Source organism: Crinia signifera, chromosome 2 (assembly GCF_055691185.1).
Source record: "Crinia signifera chromosome 2, ASM5569118v1, whole genome shotgun sequence".
NCBI classification, from domain to species: domain Eukaryota; kingdom Metazoa; phylum Chordata; class Amphibia; order Anura; family Myobatrachidae; genus Crinia; species Crinia signifera.
The window spans coordinates 330,814,322-330,834,501 of NC_139218.1; the positions used below are offsets into that span (position 1 = coordinate 330,814,322).

Sequence of the window (20,180 nt, forward strand, 5' to 3'; positions counted from 1 at the left end):
CTGCACTGTTGGTGTGCCTTGAGGACCGTGGTTGGGAATGCCTGTTCTAGAGGGTGCTAAATAAATAAGTAGATTCTGATTGGTTGCCCATAGCAACATCACATGTGAAGTAGAATACACATCTTCGTAAATTTAGAGAGAAGTGCTTTACGCCACACAGTTAAGTCCAATACTCGCTACCTACTGTAGTACTAGAATACGATATTGACTGCGGCCACAAAAAAAACTGAACGATATTGGTAACCGGTATAACTCAGTAGTGTAACCGGGACCCACTGAACATGCACGGCATTGGCTATATAGTCAATTTGACCTGCACGCTCAGCTGAAAGGGAGGTATGTTAGCGATATTTATCATACACATAAGGATATACTATTCGCTTCTTTGCTGGAGTGCCACAAAGGCGTATACCTCTCTCATGCAGACAATTAATCGCCACACCATGCTATATATATATATATATATATATATATATAGCGTCGATTGATCAGGCGGCACTCAAGGACTTTCAAATTGCAAAACAAAACGTGTCGGAGGAATAAACACGTTTTGTTTTGCAATGTGAAAGTCCTTGAGTGCCGCCTGATCAATCGACGCTGTACAGGGACGTTGTAGTCCAGTGAGGAAGGCACCAGGTGGTATACCATTGTCGACAGCAGAGTGCCAGGCAAGATTGGAGTTATATATATATATCAGGGTTGCCGACCCTCCCGGAATTTGCGGGAGTCTCCCGAAAATCGTGTCCTTCCTCCCGGCCCCCGGAAGGGTGGGCAACCCTCCCGGAATCAGGGGGACCCCCACTGAGCCCCCCGATCGCGGCATTTATATGCCGCAATCCGCGGGTCTCAGAGGAGGAGCTAAAACGGCACAATCGTGATCAGCACAACGTCATCGCTTAATTAAGTCACAGTTAAGCCCCGCCCCCAAAACGCGTAATGCAAGATTCCTCTCCGGGCTTCTCCCGGAGAGGATTTTTTTAAAGTCGGCAACCCTGATATATATATATATATATATATATATATATATATATATATATATATATATATATATATATATATATATATATATATATACATACCTCCCAACTTCTGTCCGCATGAAATAGGGACACTCGCGCGGCGAAGCGCACAGCGTCTATTCTACTAGATTGGGGGTCTCCCAACTGTCACCCCCCCCCCCGCAGCGGGACAATGCCTGCCGCGGGTGGGACAGCGGGACAGGACCCGAAAATCGGGACTGTCCCTCTAAAATCGTGACAGTTGGGAGGTATGTATATAGATATATATATACATACACTTCATACAGCGCCGTGCAATGCTTACTATAGCATTACTGAGACTGAGCTGTATATTTGCTGCTATAGTTGACTCCGTGGATTATATAATGTAAACTAAAACGCTGTGATGTGCTCTATTACTACTAGTACAGTCACACAGAGCCACAGTGCCACACACTCAATCACAGACAGCAGCAGCAGCCCCGCCCACGGCACCGGCAAACGTAGTCGTACAGGAAAACGCTGCGCTCGCTGGGCAGGGAGTGGCAGGTGTAGCAAGATGGCGGCTCACATGCGTTTCATCTGTTGACGTCATCCCTGCGACAGCGTAACGTCGTCATGCCAGTAACCCGCTCGCTAGGCGTTAAGTGTTCCCTGGGCGGAGCTAGTTCTCCCGTAGCCAATTAGCGTTCGACGGTGACGTCCTTGGGAAGAGGCGGTGACGTCACCGGCTAGCGGGGTCAGCAGAGGAAGGAGAGTGAGAGCTAATTCTCATTTAAAGAGACAACCCCGTTATCCGCTGGAGGCCCGGGCCGGCCCGGCGACAGGCGGAGAATGGTGTGCGGCGGCTTTACCTGCTCCAAAAACGCGCTATGTGCGCTCAACGTGGTCTATATGGTAAGTGTAGCCATGAATCGCTGCGACTTCACTATCCTTACTGCTATCCAGTGTCTCAGTGCTGTCAATAGACTCTCTTTTGTGCGGCACACTTCCCACTCCTGCGGCATTCTACTGGCCTCCTGTCCAGAACTGGCACCCCTCACTGCTCTGCAGTGCTGTCTGTAGGTTCGCCATTCCCTGCAGCTCTCCCTGATCATAATGCTCTGATTCATAGAAAAACACACATTGTTTCCTCCAGCACCCTGAATGATACTAGTAACAAGATATCCTGAATGGAAGCAGAATGCAGAGATCTTGGTTATGTATATTTGCGTAAATGTATGGCTAAGCACCCAAACAATTGTCAAGGCTTCTCTGTGTATTGGGGGGGGGGTGTTATAGTGGTCCAACAGTCATTATCCCGACTGGCCGGACCCAGACTGCATGGTGAGAGCAACTAGGCCCCTTGCGGGCTTGCCACGCTGTGGGCACGGTGGCTTGCTATGCGAGCCACCTATTCTATTCTCCCTCTATTGGGGGGGGGGGGGTTATTCTGTTACTATAGGATTTATATCTTGTTACTTGTATCATTAAGGGTGCTGGGGGAAACAATGTGGTTTTATTAATTTTTTTCTTATGCAGATTCACTTCTCCCTTGTGAGCACCTGAATGATATCAATAAGTTGAATGAGCATCTGCCAGTGTATATATGCTCTGGTGTCGTATGTGAAAGACAGACACAACTAAAATATAATCAGCCCCTGTAACTTTTAAAGCATGGACTGTAACTTGACAATTGGGAGCTTATTGGCTGGCACTTTGGAGTCTATGGGGTTGATCTTATTAGCTGTGATGAATCCACGGGTGTGAATCATCACGGCAGTGGCTGTTCTTTACAGCAGCCTGAATTCACAGCCCAATAGAGTTGAAACCAGCCTGTGAAGGGTGCAAGATGAGATTTAAACGCTATTGAACTGCACCTCGCACCCTTTGCAATTAATAGGATCGACCACTATGTGCTAAGCCTATTATTTGCAATGAATTTGCTCATGTGAAGCATTGTAGAAGCAACCGCACTTTGCAGTGATGGCTAGACTTTGCACTTAAGTTGCTGCTGCTTAGGAAACCGCCCTTTGCAAATGGCATCAAACCTATGGATAGCGAGCGAATCAACCAACTAGCTTATAAATGCCATGTAAGAAAAATGACAGTTAAAAAGTGGTTAGTACTTTATCCCTCTCTAAGACTTTGTATATAGAGCCCTTTAACTCTTCAAGCTTTGATGCATCTCCCCCATATCTTTTTATTTTAAAGTTAAACAATTTAATATTTGAAGTACTTTTGGTCAGTGTGGCTTTCTTCACCCATTCCTCTGTAATCTCAATCACAATAGCAACACCACTCTGGGAGACTGTCATTGGATATGCCATATTATAGCTGCAGTCAGCTGCCAATGAGTGGCAGAATTGACATTGCTGATCACTTGCATTGTTTAGACAATAAAATTGGGCACTTAATTTGTCATATGGCGTTCATCACATGTAATCTCAATCGGTCTTCAAAATCTGTGTGCTATGGACAAGCCACTATAAAAGAAATTTGGGTTATTTTTTTGTGATTGCATCAATCAAGCACAGTAAAAGAACCCAAGTTGCAGATGACTGAGTGGGACTGATGCAATGCTCTGTCCCACACACATCACAAGGGACCCTCCAAGTCGTCCCTGCTGAACTGGGCCAGGTGGCTCAAGGGAGCACTGCATGCAACTTCTCAGAGGGGAGATTTCCTCGCAGTGTATGGGGGCCTTTAGACCAGTTGCGCTGTGTTCTTGGAGCCTATGCAAATCTGTACTGACGGGTTCTGTCCTTGAACTGACAGTTAGCCCCCTGCCACCAACCCCCCCCCCCCCCCTTTTTTTTTTCCCTGTCTTGTCCCATTGGAAATTGTTAGTTCATAGCATGTAATGTATTGATTTTTTTTTTCTCATATCTAGGAACCAGCTAAAATGTAGGATCGATGCATCATTTTCATGTATCTGTTAAAATAGTGGACTGTAAAGATGGTGCAGCCTTCTAAAACTGGCCATACACTAGAGCAGGGTTCCTCCAAACTATTTTGTCCTTTGACCCTATCAGACAATAAAAATAAATACAGGACACCAGCACGTTACTCCAGAAGGTCATCACATGTGTATCAGCAGACAGCACATACATGGCAACATTGTGGAGGCACAAAATGATGTGAAGAGACTAACAGACAATTCAAAAGCTTTTTCAGACTCCTTGAATCACTGACTGAGATTAGAAAAGTCATCCACTTGATAGTCAGCAACATGGAGTCGGGACCCACTTTGGGGCCAAGACCCACAGTTTGAGAACTGCTGCACTAGAGTGATCTGAGGCCCGAACACACAATTCTGACGAGTGTTACAATCGATTGTGTGCACATTGTGAGAAATATCGATATGATGCGTGGTCCCACGGGTAGAGAGGTTGATCATCTCTCCCCCCCCCCCCCCAGATCATATGTGCCGCATGTATGATCCATCTAAGCACTATTAAAGCACATTAAATTGCTCGTACCCACTAAGTAGTATCATACCTTACTTGGACCCTTTTATTCCCCTCCTATCAATATTCCTTATAATCTCATTATGATGTTCATTGATCGGGAAATAACTTTTCATTACCCCCTGGGGTGTCCTGTCTGCTGTGATGTTTCTAGCACAGGTATGGTTTGAATATCAGTGCTGATATACAGACCACTCTGTGCTAGAAGCACTACAGCTGACAGCGACACCCATGGCAGGGAAGAGGAACTGCATGTGTTTTCAAAGATGGCGGGTGCTAGAATGAACACAACCCCTGCGTCTCATCATCAAAGTGCCCTATTATAATTCCGATCCTAATAATCTCCCTTCCTTTATGCTAACTCATTATAATAGACCCTTATGTCCAGTCATTAACCCGTTGAGTGCCAACAGCTGTGAGATGTTCAATATATCCGCTAAAAATTCCAGCGTTGTTCACATTTGTTAATATAAATTTAAATAAAATTTTTTGTGTCAAAATAAATTTCCTATGTAAGGTAAACATTGCAGGTCATTCTGATGAATACAAATGTTTGCGTGCCAATTTTCACACCTATTTTGACAAACTCACTTGGCACTCAAAAGGTTAACTTTTTTTTTCTTACTTCCCTCTGCGCTGAGTTTACTCACCAGTTCCTCTCTGTGTACCTCAGAGCCAGTGCTGAGTGCGCCTGAATAGAAACCTCTGTACTAGAGTGCACATTTTGGCTGGCCCATATACAGTACTCTTCTTTCTTGTGTCTCAGCCACCAGTCTTGGTGGTCATTATAGACTGTGCTTTACAAAGCTCACAGTGACTGTTTACACAGTAGCACTCTTGAGGACGAAGCTCCAGCTTTACACAGTGCGCTGTTATGTAGGTGTTAAGCTGTGTACACACGGGGGAGATATATTACTCAGCAATATATTGCTCAGTTTCTCCTGTTCATCAGCGACCAGAGATGGTCGCTGATGAACAGGAGACTCTGCCGGGGGAAGAGGCAGGGAAACAGCTGACCATCAGGGGCTGCACACGGGAGTGCGCACCTGGCGATTTATCGCTGACAGCACAAACAATTCACTGGCAATATGGTCGCTCAGCGACCATATTGCCAGCGATATGTGCTAAAATCGCCCCCATGTGTACACAGCTTTATAGACCATGGTTTAGGTGGCATTGTAACCAGGGTTGATCAGGCCATGGTTAGATTAACTGGGGCGCAACTTCTTTACTCCTCCCATTTTTTTCCACTGAGACCTAGATGTAGGTACCCTACATTCCAATACCACTATAAGTGCATTCTCCCTAATTGAATTAACATACAATGGCTGATTCAGTTGTCTATTTTTTTTTTTTCACCTGCCTACCCCCCTGATCTCCCATCACTGTAGACAGGGCAATATTCGGTACTTATGTAATATCTGGGCTCCCGTTTTTCTTATGAGACCGCGTGGCTCGCCACGCTTCGGGCACGCTGGCTCACTGCGCTCGCCACACTAGATAAAATCAGCTCCATGCGTAGTTGGATAGTAGGGGTATGAAAAAATGGGGAGCATTTAACATGGGAGCCCAGATAATACATAAGTACCCAATATTCAATTTGCAGGTGGCCATTACTTATGCATGTTGTGCCCAAATGGACTGATTTTTAGATATTTAAAGCGGCTAAACCCACCTAAACTATTAAATCGTGCACTGTCAAAATCTTGCCAAAAGCCAGACTTTTCCCACATTTCTGCTCATTGCTTTACGAGGTTGCACTTAAGGTGAGCACACACGGGTTCAATTTCATGTAAAGTCGCTGGGAATATGGTCGCTGAGCGACCATATTGCCAGTGATTTGGAGCGATAAATCGCCAGCTGTGCACTCCCGTGTGCACTGCCTAATGGTCGCAGGAGCATGCTCCTGCGACCAGCGGCTTTCCCCGGGCGATCGCTCTGCCGGGAGGTCAGCGCTGGGGAGATCAGCGTTGATCTCCCCAGCCCCGTGCCGCTGCTCCCTCCCTCCTCCCATCAAAGTGACAGCAGCAGCGTCTGCTGCTGCTGCACTCCCCCTCCGCCCCATAGCAGTGTCTCCTTTTCATCGCTGATGAAAAGGAGACACTGAGCAATATGATTGCTGGGGATATATTGCTAGCAATATATCCCCAGCAATCATATTACCCCGTGTGTACACAGCATAAGAGATGATGGGGGAGGGGAAAGATTCTCCCCCACCCCCATAGGTTTAGAAGATTTCTTCAGTTCCAAAATTATGTTTTGTAGTATTTAAAGCAGGCATGTCCAACGTTGGCCCTCCAGATGTTGTGAAACTACACATCCCAGCATGCTTTGCAATAGTTTTAGCATTCTCTAATAGCAAAAGTGTCACAAAGCATGCTGGGATGTGTAGTTTCAAAACATCTGGAGGGCCAACATTGGACATGCCTGATTTTAAAGCATGTTTTGCCCACAGGGGTAAATTTAGGGGCTTTCCTAAAGTCATGCTGAGCTGGTGCCATCATTACGTCAGATGTGGTTTGAGATTTTGCTTGCTTTTACTAACTGCTTTTGATGCCTACACACAATTTACTGAAAGGGAATTTTCATGTATGACATATACAGTACAAATGCATCATTTTATATTCACTCTATTGCTGTTCATAATCTGACCGATCCATAAAATGTATGCTTTTAGTTGGGAAAAGATAAAATCAATCCCTTAGTTCAGGATCGAATCGCAAGGCAATCTAAAGTGCAGTTAGTCAGAATTGGATAGTGAAAATAGTCTATGAGCCAGAATCGCACATTGGGCGGTATTCAATGAGCCTGATTCGCCATGTTTTTATGGCGAATTTGTGCTGTTTGGCGAATTTTTGACAAAAACGGTGAATCACCCTATTCAATGACCACATGGCGAATACATTTGAAGGTTTTTTTCGCCATGATTCACCGAGTAGCAATCGCTATCTTTTTATGGTGAAGTGGAATGTGAACTTTTAAAATAAAGTGTTTTGTTTTTTACATTTGGTGTAAAAAAATCAGGAATTTTATTCTAAAGAGGGGCATGCTATTTTTATTCATGTGCTGTAAGCACATGAATATATATTTAATAAAAAAAAAAAATATATATATATATATTTTTTTTTTTACACAGCAGCCAGCAGGGGGCGCCGGAGCCGAGCCGCTCATTACATATTCATATATTCACTGCACCCGATCGTTACGAGTATAGTGAATATACGGTCCCCTGCTGGCACCCGGGGAGCCCACCCCCCCCCCCCCCCCCCCCCCACACAAACGTTCTGGGGCAGGCAGAGATACTTCCATCTCTCTGCCTGCCACCGTCCTCAGGCTCCCTGCGGCATTCGCCGCAGGAGCTCATATTCACCAGTCAGGGGCAGCGAGCCCCTGACACGTTGAATACCGGAGCCCGCCGGCTCCGGAACGTGGCGAATGTGCAGCGAATCCTAAAAAAAGGATTCGCTGCACCTCGCAGGTATTCTCATTGAATACCGCCCATTGTGTACATAGCTGAAGTAAATGTTTTTCCTGGTTACGTTGTATTGGGAAACTGGTGCATGTACATTTATTTCCAGATCATTTGTAGATGGATCTCTTTTTCCAGTGTATTGAGTATAGTCTGAATCCCTCCTGTCCATATCCAAAATTCTGAAGTATGGAATTTGTGTAACATGATATCTGATTGTTTCATGTACACAAATTATGTTTCGTATACAAAGTTATTCCACCTAGTATAAAATAATGTTCAGGCTGTGTGTAAATGAAACATAACTGCTTTCTGTGTATAGAGCTGGGTCCCATCCCCAAGATGTTTCATTATAGTATGCAAGGAGGGCGTTCCAAAATACTGAAATATCCACTGTCTGGGCCCAAGCATTTTGGATATGGGTGACTCAATCTGTGCATGCAGCCAATATTTACATTGTTTCTCTTTAAATATCTCACAATCCTGTGAGTTCTTTGCTCGGGTATGGGTCATTGGGTCGACCCAACAAAGGGGTTTTTCACATTTTTGTCGACATGGACACCGAAATAAAGTGCACTGCATGTCGGCCTTTCTTACTCTGCTTAGTGTACCTGGACGGAGTGCCGCCCGACGCAACAAAGTACCATTGTACAGGACAGGCCAACCTGTGGCTCTCCAGATGTTGTGATACTACAAATCCCATCATGCCTTGCCTCAGTTTTAACACTCCCTTATAGGAAAGGCAAGGCATGATGGGATTTGTAGTTTGACAACATCTGGAGAGCCACCGGTTGGCCAGGCCTGGTTTAGTACTTGACAAACTGCTGTTGTTTGAAGGGGGTGGCAACAGCCTCATTGCAGGGGTGGGATGAGGCCAGGATCTCCATCAGAGGACAGAGATTTCCTGCTCGATAGTTTCACAGATGATCCGATACTGCGTCCTAGGACGCAGCTCATAATGCTATTACTACCACTGCTCTATGTAAGCAGCAGCAATAGCAACTCCGCCAACCACATCTGAATTTGGTTCTAGTGTTCTTTATTTAGTAATTAAATGGTCCACTTGTTTGGTGTTAGTGCCATAATAACCAGGAATCAGGGGATGAACTATCATTAAATGGAGTTTTAATAGGCCGTTGTCATCAAGCTATGAAAATGAGGGTTAGGGTTAATAAAATAAAACTTTTTATGTGCACATAACTGTGTGACTTCTTAATTTGTTTTAGTATTTTTATTTAATTTGTCGTCCTGCACGCTGGCATTTAAGCAGTGTCACAGGTTAATTCAATGGCCTTTGTAATGATTGACCCTAGCAGGTACTAGAATAATATGGCCTTGGATTTTGTCTTTCCATAAGATTGGCACAAATACAGCGCTTGTGTGTAAATAGATTATATAGTAGTCTTTTCTATCACAACACAAAGGTTGATACTATCCAGCAACTTTGTAATTAACTGACCTAATTGAAGGTTTATATTTTTTTTGCATGAACTACAAAAGGGATGTTAGTTGGCGCAAGGTGGAGTCTTGTCTGAATAATTAATGGCAGGATATGGTTTTCTAAAGGGGCCTACACATGGGGTATTTTCTAAGCAATCTGATACCCGTTTCAAGCTGCAGCTCTAAAATGGTATATTGCGTATTTATTGTTAGCCTTTTAAAATGGTTAGAGCTGCAGTGTGACAGCACCAGTTTTAAATTACCGGTTCAAGAAAACCGGTAATTCAAAACGAGTAAAAAGCAGGATCCTACACGGTTCAGACCCGCTATTTGTGCAGTGTGACCGGTTCTGAACCAGTATATTGGATCCTACACTAGTAGCGCTAGTTCACACCCGCCGCACGGACCCCGCCACACACTGCCCACTGCCCGAACTGTTGCGAGCTGGCAAGTACCAGGGGAGGGGGGCGGGGGGCATGTTAGCTGGCAAGTACCAGGGGAGGGGGGGGGGGGGGTAAACTTGCCCTGACCCGGTTACAGAAACGTTTAAAAAAAAACCCGGGTGAAAGCAGTATAACTAGATCATTTGGAATATGCCCCTACATTGCTCCGTGTGTAGGGGCCATAGTGATATGCCCAGCGACTTAATATCCAGCATGCTGGATAAATCTAGTTGCATCGCCGGTCAGGGCCAATGTTTTCACCGGAGAACACTGACCCTGATAGATTGATCAGCACACATCTCTAGCGATCTACATTGCTCGTGAAAATCTCCCTGTGTGTAGGCCCCATTAAGATTATTTATACATTCACCAAATTGAGCAAAAGTATACTTAAAGATTTAGACCGAACTGTCAATGTTGACCTAGACCTTCTCTGCAGTTGGTGGTATCTGAGCTGCTAAATAACTGGGCATTTGGTTGTTGACTATATGGCCGATGTTGGTTTATGGTGATGTCTGACTACACTGGTATAAGTGTGTGCTAATTCCCATTCTATAATAATGGAGAAAATCTTTGTGTAGCCCCACAGATGTTCACCATATTATGAATGCAATGGTCGGCATTGACTGTTACCATTCTAACTGTTACTGTTCTGCGCCTGTTACTGATAACTGCTTGAACCTCTGCTTCTTGTTTCAGCTGGTGGGCTTGCTGCTGATTGGCGTGGCAGCATGGGGCAAAGAATTTGGAATAGTCTCCAGCATTCACATCATCGGGGGAGTGATTGCAGTTGGCGTCTTCCTTCTACTCATTGCTATCATTGGTTTAATTGGTGCAGTTAGTCATCATCAAGTGATGCTCTTCATCGTATCCTTCATTTGAAGTTAATCTCCTCCTCTTTTGTAACGTGGCATGTGTTTGGCATCCCGAAGCTGCTCCCATTCTACATGGTGCTAGAGACCATTGCAAATTTCAGTTTCTATCTTCTCTATCTAATGTGTGCGTTTGTGGTGGTGTGTTATTGTGTACAGCACTACCCTCACTCCACCCCAGAAATGCATGTTTGTACCAGGGACAATTCTTATGTTTTTATATTCCTTAACTAGATTCTAGTATATGGTGGTGTTAATTCTCATCTTTATCTTCCAACTGGTGGTCTCCTGCTCCTGCTTGGCTATGAACAGATCTCAACAGGTAAGTCCTGGACGTACGCCTTTGCTGACCTTTTGTAATGGTAATGTAGAGATCTCCCGCAGAGTAGCCACCATGTTACCTGACCATGAGAGCCGCAGCGCATTTAATTCTGCTAGTTGTAAAGATGCGTGTGTTATAGACCATCTTTAGTCTTCTGCCCTGTGAAAGACCTTTCAGAAATATCTACTATGGGCAGACCTGGAGCCAGATTTAAGAAATTTAAGTAAACGCCATGTTTTCTTAAATGTGATATTCTTGGAGCGGTGTATGTGTGTCCCAGTTTCTGCACCCCATAAGGTGCAGCATATGTGACCTGGGGCAGTGACTGGCTGCATTCTCTGAATACGGAGGTGCGGCTGTCCTGTCTTTGTCACGCCAGTGTCTGCTTGATTCAAGGCAGATTCAGGGCCAGCTGCACTAAGCTTCAAAAGTGATAGAATGGGGAGTGATAAACAACCAGAGTAGATGTGGGCGGTGTATAACCGGTCACTGGAGCTGAGGATTGGTTGGCCGCAGTGGGAAGCCCCTGCACTATGACCATTTACTAGGTCATGGTGCAGCTTCAGCCTGTGTACTGGTTGCTGTGCAGTTCTGACCAAAGACTGTAAAAGAGAATGTATAAGTCTGTGTGGTGCTAATGCCCCATAACCATATTGTAGAGTAAAATAATATAGTATAGCTATTCTGTGAGCTATACGTCTGTGTGGTGACAGGTGTAGATGGTGTATGGTAAGACATTGGGGTTTATTTACTAAGATGGGAGTTCTGTTGAAGATGGGATGTTGGCCATAGCAACCAATCAGAAGCTACTTAGTATTTAGCACCTTCTAGAATATAATTGAATCTGATTGGTTGCCCATAGCACCATCCTATCTTTAATAAAATGCCTATCTTGGTAAATAAACTCCAGTGTCTGTGAGTGGCTACAAACACTTCACCACTTCCATAGTAGGCTATACTCGGATAGAACGCACCTGCCACACTCAGGTGGCGTCTGAGGACTTACCAATATGTATTACTGTTCTGCATATACGGGACCTCTTCTGTAGTGTGTTTCTTTGCCATCAGCAGAAAATGATCCATCTTTAATAGTTGTGTTTCATGGCTTGTACAGCTTCTGATTTTAGTTTTGGTTTTCTCCCTTCAGCTATAACAAATGTCCTTGTATATTCTGTCTTATTACAGGAGCAGTTCCTAAATGCAACATGGACCCGTATGAGCAGTAAGACCCAGAGCGAGATGGAGAATCACCTGGATTGTTGTGGTTTGCTGAACACCACATTAAGCAGTGCACTTTTTATATCTGACTATGCCAGTTGCAATGCGGTGAGGTTGTTTTTTTTTTTAATCACCATCTGGTCATAGTTAGCCTATGGGCTAGATTTACCAAAGCTTGGAGAGGGATAAAGTGTAGATAGAGAAGGTAGCAACCTATCTGCTTATAACTGTCATTTTACAGGCTGTTTGCAAAATGACAGGAGCAAATTGACTGTCTCCTCCTTTCCAGGGTTTGCTTAAGCACCCCCTGAATTGGTTCCAGTAAAATATCAATATCGGTTAATTGGTTTTGGGGTGAGCTTATTTAGCATAGCTGACATCGGACATTTGGGGTAATTAGATTTGTTTTATCCTGTGGCTGGTACTAGTTGGCTCCAATGGGCGCCCATTAGGTATCTCCCTTCCTGGATTTCCCTTTTTTATGCATACTATTTTTTTTTTTTTTGATTAGTCTTGCAGGAGCTTGTTGGGGGATAATGCCTTTATGTTCTATATAGCTTTTATTGGCTTCTGAATACTTGATGTATGCATAAGCCGTATGTTTTGTTTTTCTTACCTGACATTTTAAATGGATCAATTGTGAACATAGCTAATGAAGCCTGCACTGCGCGGCTTTCAAAGCCTCCCACTTCCTGAGTAGCCCATATACAGCATCTGCTTTCTAGTGCTGGTTAACACCTAACTGTCTCCCATTCAGCAATGTAAGCAGACAAGCCGTTGTCAAACCTGTGGCGATAAAATGCTGAACCACGCCGGTGAAGCCTTGAAAATCCTTGGAGGTGTAGGACTCTTCTTCAGCTTCACAGAGGTAATCTAGGTTCCTCCAATAGTATAAGTGCACGAAGAGTTAGATACTGAATAATGTTTTTATCTTGACCTTAAGCTGAGAAAGCGTATAGCGGGTACGTCATAGGGTGCAGCTTGGGGCGTTTTGGATAAAACCATTATAACCGCTGATCATTATCTTCCCTTTTTTTAAAGGCTTATTTAGGTACCAAAAGGCAAGGAAAAGTTGTCTTTGCCCCAAGCATTCTTTCTGCTGCTTAATTCTTTGGGGGGTGGGGTGGTATTCAATTTCTACCATTATTTCCCACCGGTGGAAATATCGACACACAATGCCGCCATTTTCGACAGCATTGAAAAAAGCGAATCCGTTTTGTTGGAATCTGCCGTGGATTTTCGAATCCACTGACTTTCCAACAGTCAGAACGTTTAAAAACCCAATATTGAGTTGATGATGGAAGCCAGCGATAACAGCTGTGATTCCAACTGTCAGCAATGTTCCTGACAGTCAGAATCCAGATTGAATACTCCCCTATGTCACCTGAATGTGGACCACATTCCGTTTCTTAAGGTGGCCATACACGTTACAATTATTGTATACAATATTGCATCTCATAGCATATCGGTTTTGCGATGAGATCAGATTAGATGAGATCTAGTACAAAAAGTATGTGCTGCACATACTTTTTGTACTCATCGCTAAACCGATATGCTATGAGATGCGATATTGTATACAATATTGTATACAATAATTGTAACGTGTATGGGCACCTTTAGATTAAGATATTCAATCTCCGGTGAGCACCTCCCATCAGGGAGATGCCCGCCGGGCCCTATTAATGCTGTCTTAACCGACAGCATTGAGCAGGGTATCTCGGCAGCAAGCTCGATAGCCGTGACCCTCACATTGACTACCCCCCCTAAGAATGTTACAGTTCATATTGCAAATCAAACGGTCATATTATTTAGCTGTTGGGTAAAGAGACCTATTAGATGAGTCAATAAGCGCTCATTGTTCTTCATCCTAAACTGCCTACAAACCTACTTGAGCTTTTTAACCCTTTGTATATAATAATACATGGTGTATCAAATTTGCTACAGAGCGTTTTGTTCTCATTATTTTTCCTTGTCATTACAATACTCAAGAAGCATGAAAAAAAAAAATATATATATATATATATATATATATATATATATATATATATATATATATATATATATATATATATATATATATATATATATATATATATATATATATATATATATATATATATATATATATATATATTAGTGAGCTTTGTTCGGCACTCCGGATTACAGGATAATTACCACGGTGCCATCCACTGGATTAATATAACAGGATTTTCTTATACACATACATGTACAGGAAGGAGGCGGCACTCGGTTGGATTTAGAAAAGTGCTTTTAAGTTTTCAAATAAGATGCATATGATGACATCATATGCATCTTATTTGAAAACTTCAAAGCACTTTTCTAAATCCAACCGAGTGCCGCCTCCTTCCTGTACATGTATGTGTATAAGAAAATCCTGATATATATATATATGAGAAAATGGCAATAAGGCGTCACTCGGAGACTGCATAAAGTTTCAAAGCTTTATTGTGGTGACCAAGCTTTGAAACTTTTTTTTTTTTTTTTTTTTTTTTTTTTTCGTATAACGAAGGGCTAAAGGGGCCTACTTTTTTGTATATTGAACCTCTTCTGATTATCTGGTTATCCCAGGGAGCATCATTGGAATGGTTTCTTTGCTAATTATTCCACCGGTCAATCCATTTGAAGAAGTCAAAACAGAGGCAACTTTTTTCAAGATCACTAAATCCATGTAGATAGGGCGAGCAAATGTATGGCTTGGGTTAATTCTGCCACTGTGTGCACAGGTTACAGGTCCAAAGTTGGACTGTCCATACCTTCACTCGATGTAATGCTGCAGCATTTCATGGCTACTATATGCTCCTCCAGCTAGTTATTCCATGACCACTCTACTTTTGTATTTTGAGTCAGAATGTTCTCCCCGCATTGTCATGGACTGCCACAGATCAAGTGGTCGGGCACTTACAATACATTACAAATGCTGCTATATCCTGTTAAAGTGGTGGAAGGTGTTTTAGGCCAGATATGCCTTTTTAAATGTTGCTTATACAATGTTTCCTTTCCCTTGCTCTGTTTTGCAGATTCTTGGTGTTTGGCTCGCGTTCCGATACAGAAACCAGAAAGATCCTCGAGCAAATCCCAGTGCTTTTCTATAGTATTATTAAATCTGCAACCACCATTTTTCAATCATGTATTTTATTTTAAGTGTCAGTCCTGTCTCTCTGATCCTTTTGAATCCATGTTCCAAGTGGCGGAGAAAGGGACATAGGATGGGGAAAGACGTCAGACATGATGATAATAGGGTCTTCAGGAATGCAATCAGACCAAAATGTTAGTGGTTCTAGAAAGTAAACCAATAAGACTGTTACCATGTTTTGGGTACTGGTCAGTCAGTGATGAATCATTAGAGACCAGTGTAAGAATGTTAGTTTTCTATAGACGAGGTTTTATGGCAATTAGGCTGCTTGTCTGTTTGCTTTTATTTTGAGTCGTCTCCTATGAAGTCTTAATGAAGCATGACTTGTAAAGAGACATTCTTTCTTTGCCATGGTTGTAAAGAGTGGATTGGATGATCAGTAAGAGGTGTGTGTGTGTGTGTGTGTGTGTGTGTGTGTGTGTGTGTAATATATATAGATGTCAAAATATTACCGATCCTTCCTGAAATGATGTTTTTTATATCCATGGCACAGATGGAACGGAAAAGCGCCTGTGGGGAGATATAGATGGATATATTGGTACCACTGCATGAAAGTGGAGCTATAAGTTGCATAGAAATGCTGTATATGCATCACCCCCTCCTTATTTATGTATCTTGGTTACTGCACCCACTTATAAGAGCACGATATTTACAGGAGCAGTGACCACCAACCTTCTAGGAGTACCAGTATAGAGGATGGGGACTTGTGTGAGTGCAGTACTAAGCCTCAGATCCATACCTCCCAACATAACCCTCTCCAGGAGGGACACCTTGCTCTGCTCCTGCACTTGCCATCACATTGCTGTCCTTTGTTGAACCTGTTTAACACAGGTGATGGTAATCATACATTAAGAGGGAAGTCCAGGAGCAGAGCATTGTGTCCCTTCTGGAGAGGGTCATGTTGGGAGGTGTGCAGATCCTACCCTATCCACCTCCTCCCACTTATTCTAACCAGTTATATAGCCTTGAAAGCAATGAGACAATAGTTTAGAAGACCGTCTTGCTGTGCATGCAGAATACCATTGTAAAAGTGCATCAGTAACCTACAAATAGTGACACTAGGCCGTTTTGTAAGATTACCCAATATCTATGAGATTGAGATCTATTCCCCAATCAAAATGCACTACTGAGGTTATTCGTTACTAATGTATTAGCCCTACAAGGTTATTTATCACTAATAAGGCCTCTACCTGTCTGCAGAAGTCTGTTACAGTTGCTGTCTATAGAAAGCTTGTAAGCACAGCAGGGGCAGCAGTCTTACATTACCAATAAGGGCCAGATATATCAAGCTTCAAAAAGTGATAATATGGAGAGTGAAAAATAACAGCTAGGAGCTGATTGGCTGGCTGTTTTTCACTCTCCATTTTATCACTTTCGAAGCTTGATACATCTGGCCCTAAATGTAACCTCACAATCTGAACCCTGTAATTAATATAGAGGTGTACAGGTTGAGTATCCCTTATCAAAAATGCCCGTGATGAGAAGAATTTTGGATAACTGATTATTACGTATTTTTATATTTTAATAAGGTATCTCGCACTTATGTTGTATAAGCACATGAAATACACACAAATATATTTTATTTGCGTATGAAACAAAGTTTGTGTCCTATCTCAGGCATTGAATTTGAATGCCAAGCAATCCTTTCCTTGCACATATTTAGTGGCAGTTGGTCCCATTAGTGCTTTTATCAGGAGGGGGAGGGGGGGGGATAATTTGGATGACCTATATCTGGGTATGGGATACTCGACCTGTAATAGGTTTTTCTGTGTGCTCTTGCAACGTCTGCCTAAATACATAGCTTTATTATCCTCGCTTCTTCTGTCCATTACAGCCATATATTTATACACCGTTTTAAGGGGGTTTCCCTACTTTATAGTTCTTGCATTTTGGATATGATGTGCATCCTGGCTGAAAATCAAGAAGAATCTTATTTAATAGCTATGTTCTCACTGTTCCAGCATCTGTGACTACATCAGCCCGATGTTCCGTCTATACTAGACGGAAGAAGTTCTCGCTCAGTTCCTGTTCTAGCATTCTATGGCAGTGCCTTTGCAGAAGGCATTGCGGAAACCTTCTGATGGAGTGACAGGCTGTAACTGATACAACACAACCTATGGAGGATGCCTGCTTAGCCCCTTTCCATTTAATATTTTGTTTTTGATGTCATTCCATAACACTGTAATATTCCTACTGGAGAGACTTTAATGTAAATAGTCTGAAGCTACTTCATGCCACAACTTGCTGTGACTTAGGTGTGGATAAAGTATTAGCAGCCTATAATGAGCAGTATGACAGAAAATGCGGCCTCCGGCTAGATCTTTAAAAGCAATTGTGTAATTCTCTCAGAAACCATTACAGTATATAAGTTTGCTGAACCTGACTGGTGTTTACTTGAATGTAAACCTTAAAAGATGAATTAACTGCATTTTAAAATCTGGGTGTATGTTCATTAAAGTGGAGATGTTGCCCCTAGCAACCAATAACATTCTGTTTAATTATATAACACCTAGCAGATATCACTGGAAACCTGTTGCTATGAACAATATCTCCACTTTTTCTGTAAACCCTCACTTTTTTATTATGTATGCCTCCTGGTCTTGGCCCACTGTCCTTTCTCAGCTGTATGTATAATATAAGGTTCTCACGTGGGTTGAATCTTCCCTAAAGTTAATAAAACAATATAGCTAGGCTATAGGACCAGCGTGCATTATTTATGCAGGTAGCTGCTTTAAGGTACAATTCACCATTTGTTCCCTGACATGTGGCTTCAAATCACTTTTTTCTTTTGTGTATCTCTCCAAATCCCTTTTATTAATTTAACATGCATAGAAAATAAAGATTTGGAACAATATACAGTATGTGTGAAATTATTTCAACCTGCGACTTTAATTAGTGTATTACTGAAACCGGGACATTGCTCATTATTTGCACTATATATAATTACAGAACGTCTTGGGTCAAAATCTCAATCCAATTTGTTTCCATTGGTGCGCCTTCAAAAGGGGAACAATCGCCTGAGCATTGAGCAAAACAATATCTGATGATAGTTTGGGATTGGTTATTATGAACTAAAATTAACCAAATCAGTGTTATTACGATATTTCAGAAACATTGGGCCTGGTTCAGAGTAGTGAATACTACACCAGTGTATTTACACGGAGCATGTCCAGGGACCAACCACATATATACGCATTCATTCTGCCCATTTTTTTGGCTGCAAATTCTGCAGCCTTACCCTTGTGTTTAATTTGTATTTATTGTCTGGGATTGGCACACATTCCCGAATCTTGTCCACTGGATTAAATGATTATTTTGCTGTACAAATACTATTGTGACCAAAAAAAAAAAAACAGTACAAAGCCAATTAAATGGAACCGTAAGTGCTTCTGTACTAGGGGACACAGTCACTAGGTCGACATGGGGTTAGGCCGACAGTCAAAAAAAAAAAAAAACATGTTTACCTTTTAACTGACAGGCAGTATTTCATGTTCTACCATCCAATAGGACATGGGCGGAGAGTAAAATAGTGTGCCAATCATAGCGAGGCACCATGCCCAGCATAGCAGTGCACTTCTTTTTTAAGTGTCCATGTCAACCTAACCCCATGTCAACATTTGTGTGTTGACCTTGATGCATGTTGACCTTCATTGGTCGCTCCAATGCATGTCAACCCTATGACCCATACCCCTGTACTAGCCCGAAACGTGGCGATACATGTAACATAATACGGGTCCCCTCACCACACTTACGGCTCGGTGGCTCGCTACGCTTGCCACACTGTATAATATCAACTCCACCCCGAGCCTTTCACATGCACCGGTTTTTAGCACAATAAATGTGCTTATAAAAGAAAAATACATAAAAGAAAATATACCTACCTCTATTTCTGCCATGCTTGGCAAATTAATTGTGGGCATGGGGTTTCAATGTGATGTCAGGTTGGGGTGGGGAAAGTTGCTGCAGCACACCAAAAAAACTGGTGTGCGTGTTAAAGGCCACATCTGCCTGTGTAAAACACTGTCATGTTAGGACTGGAAATCTACAGCCCGACAGCCATTCTTTCTAGTGGATAGATCTGGCTGCTACCCAGAGGCTGGGCTGTGACCAGCCCATGTGAAAGGCATATAAGCTGTCCATTCCAGTCTACATTACCGGCACAGCTTTTGCCTGCAATTTACATTACATTCATTGTACAAATGCTGTTTATTCCAAAATAATTCAAATATTGAAATCCCAATAGGTGACCTAACTCCTTCCTCCTACTCATCGAACCCTCCCTGATATTGCCTAATCCCCATACCCTGCCTCCTTAGCCAAACCCCCTTTTAAGTGCCTAACCCCAAGTACCTCCCTAGTGTCTAAACCCCCTTCCCCGGCCTGACCTTAGCCCGTCCTAGCATACTTACATTTGAAATGCCTGCTGTCGGGATTCTGGCATCGACATCCTCATCCATGTCAACTTTTTGACACAAACATTTTGACCATGTCGGTATAATGAATGTCGGCATTTTGAACATGTTGATATTTTGACCGTCTATTTTAAATGTTGGGAAATTATACAGGGGCAAGAACATTGTGTCTAGGGCAGGGGTTCCCAAACTTTTTCTAATCATGGCACCCTAGAGTATCAGAAATGTTTTCATGGCACCCTTATGCCAAACGCTTCTTATTGAATACTAGATAAAAAAAAAAAAAATGAAGTAAATAGTGTTTACAGGTCATCCTTGGGTTCAGCCACTGGTTTTGCCTATTACATGGGCCATAAATAATTTGAATTGGTCCTGGACCACCAATCCAGGGCACCCCAGGGTG

At 42.8% G+C, this 20,180-nt stretch overlaps 2 protein-coding genes across 2 annotated transcripts in view; one reads left to right on the top strand and one right to left on the bottom strand.

Moving 5' to 3' along the window:
* The window catches only part of LOC146057761 (uridylate-specific endoribonuclease D-like), a 58,563-nt gene extending 56,520 nt beyond the window's left edge, over positions 1 to 2,043 (bottom strand). The window contains exon 1 of the mRNA XM_083169415.1: positions 1,512 to 2,043. The gene's annotated coding sequence lies outside the window, so the exon portion shown is untranslated. The remainder of the gene's footprint in view (positions 1 to 1,511) is intronic.
* TSPAN31 (tetraspanin 31) lies at positions 1,684 to 18,219 on the top strand. The gene is made up of 6 exons (XM_083169417.1): positions 1,684 to 1,895; positions 10,499 to 10,666; positions 10,913 to 10,993; positions 12,179 to 12,319; positions 12,969 to 13,079; positions 15,250 to 18,219. The coding sequence occupies exons 1-6, from the start codon at positions 1,833 to 1,835 to the stop codon at positions 15,322 to 15,324; spliced, it is 639 nt and encodes a 212-aa protein (XP_083025543.1). The 5' UTR covers positions 1,684 to 1,832; the 3' UTR covers positions 15,325 to 18,219.
* The last annotated feature ends 1,961 nt before the right edge of the window (positions 18,220 to 20,180 follow it).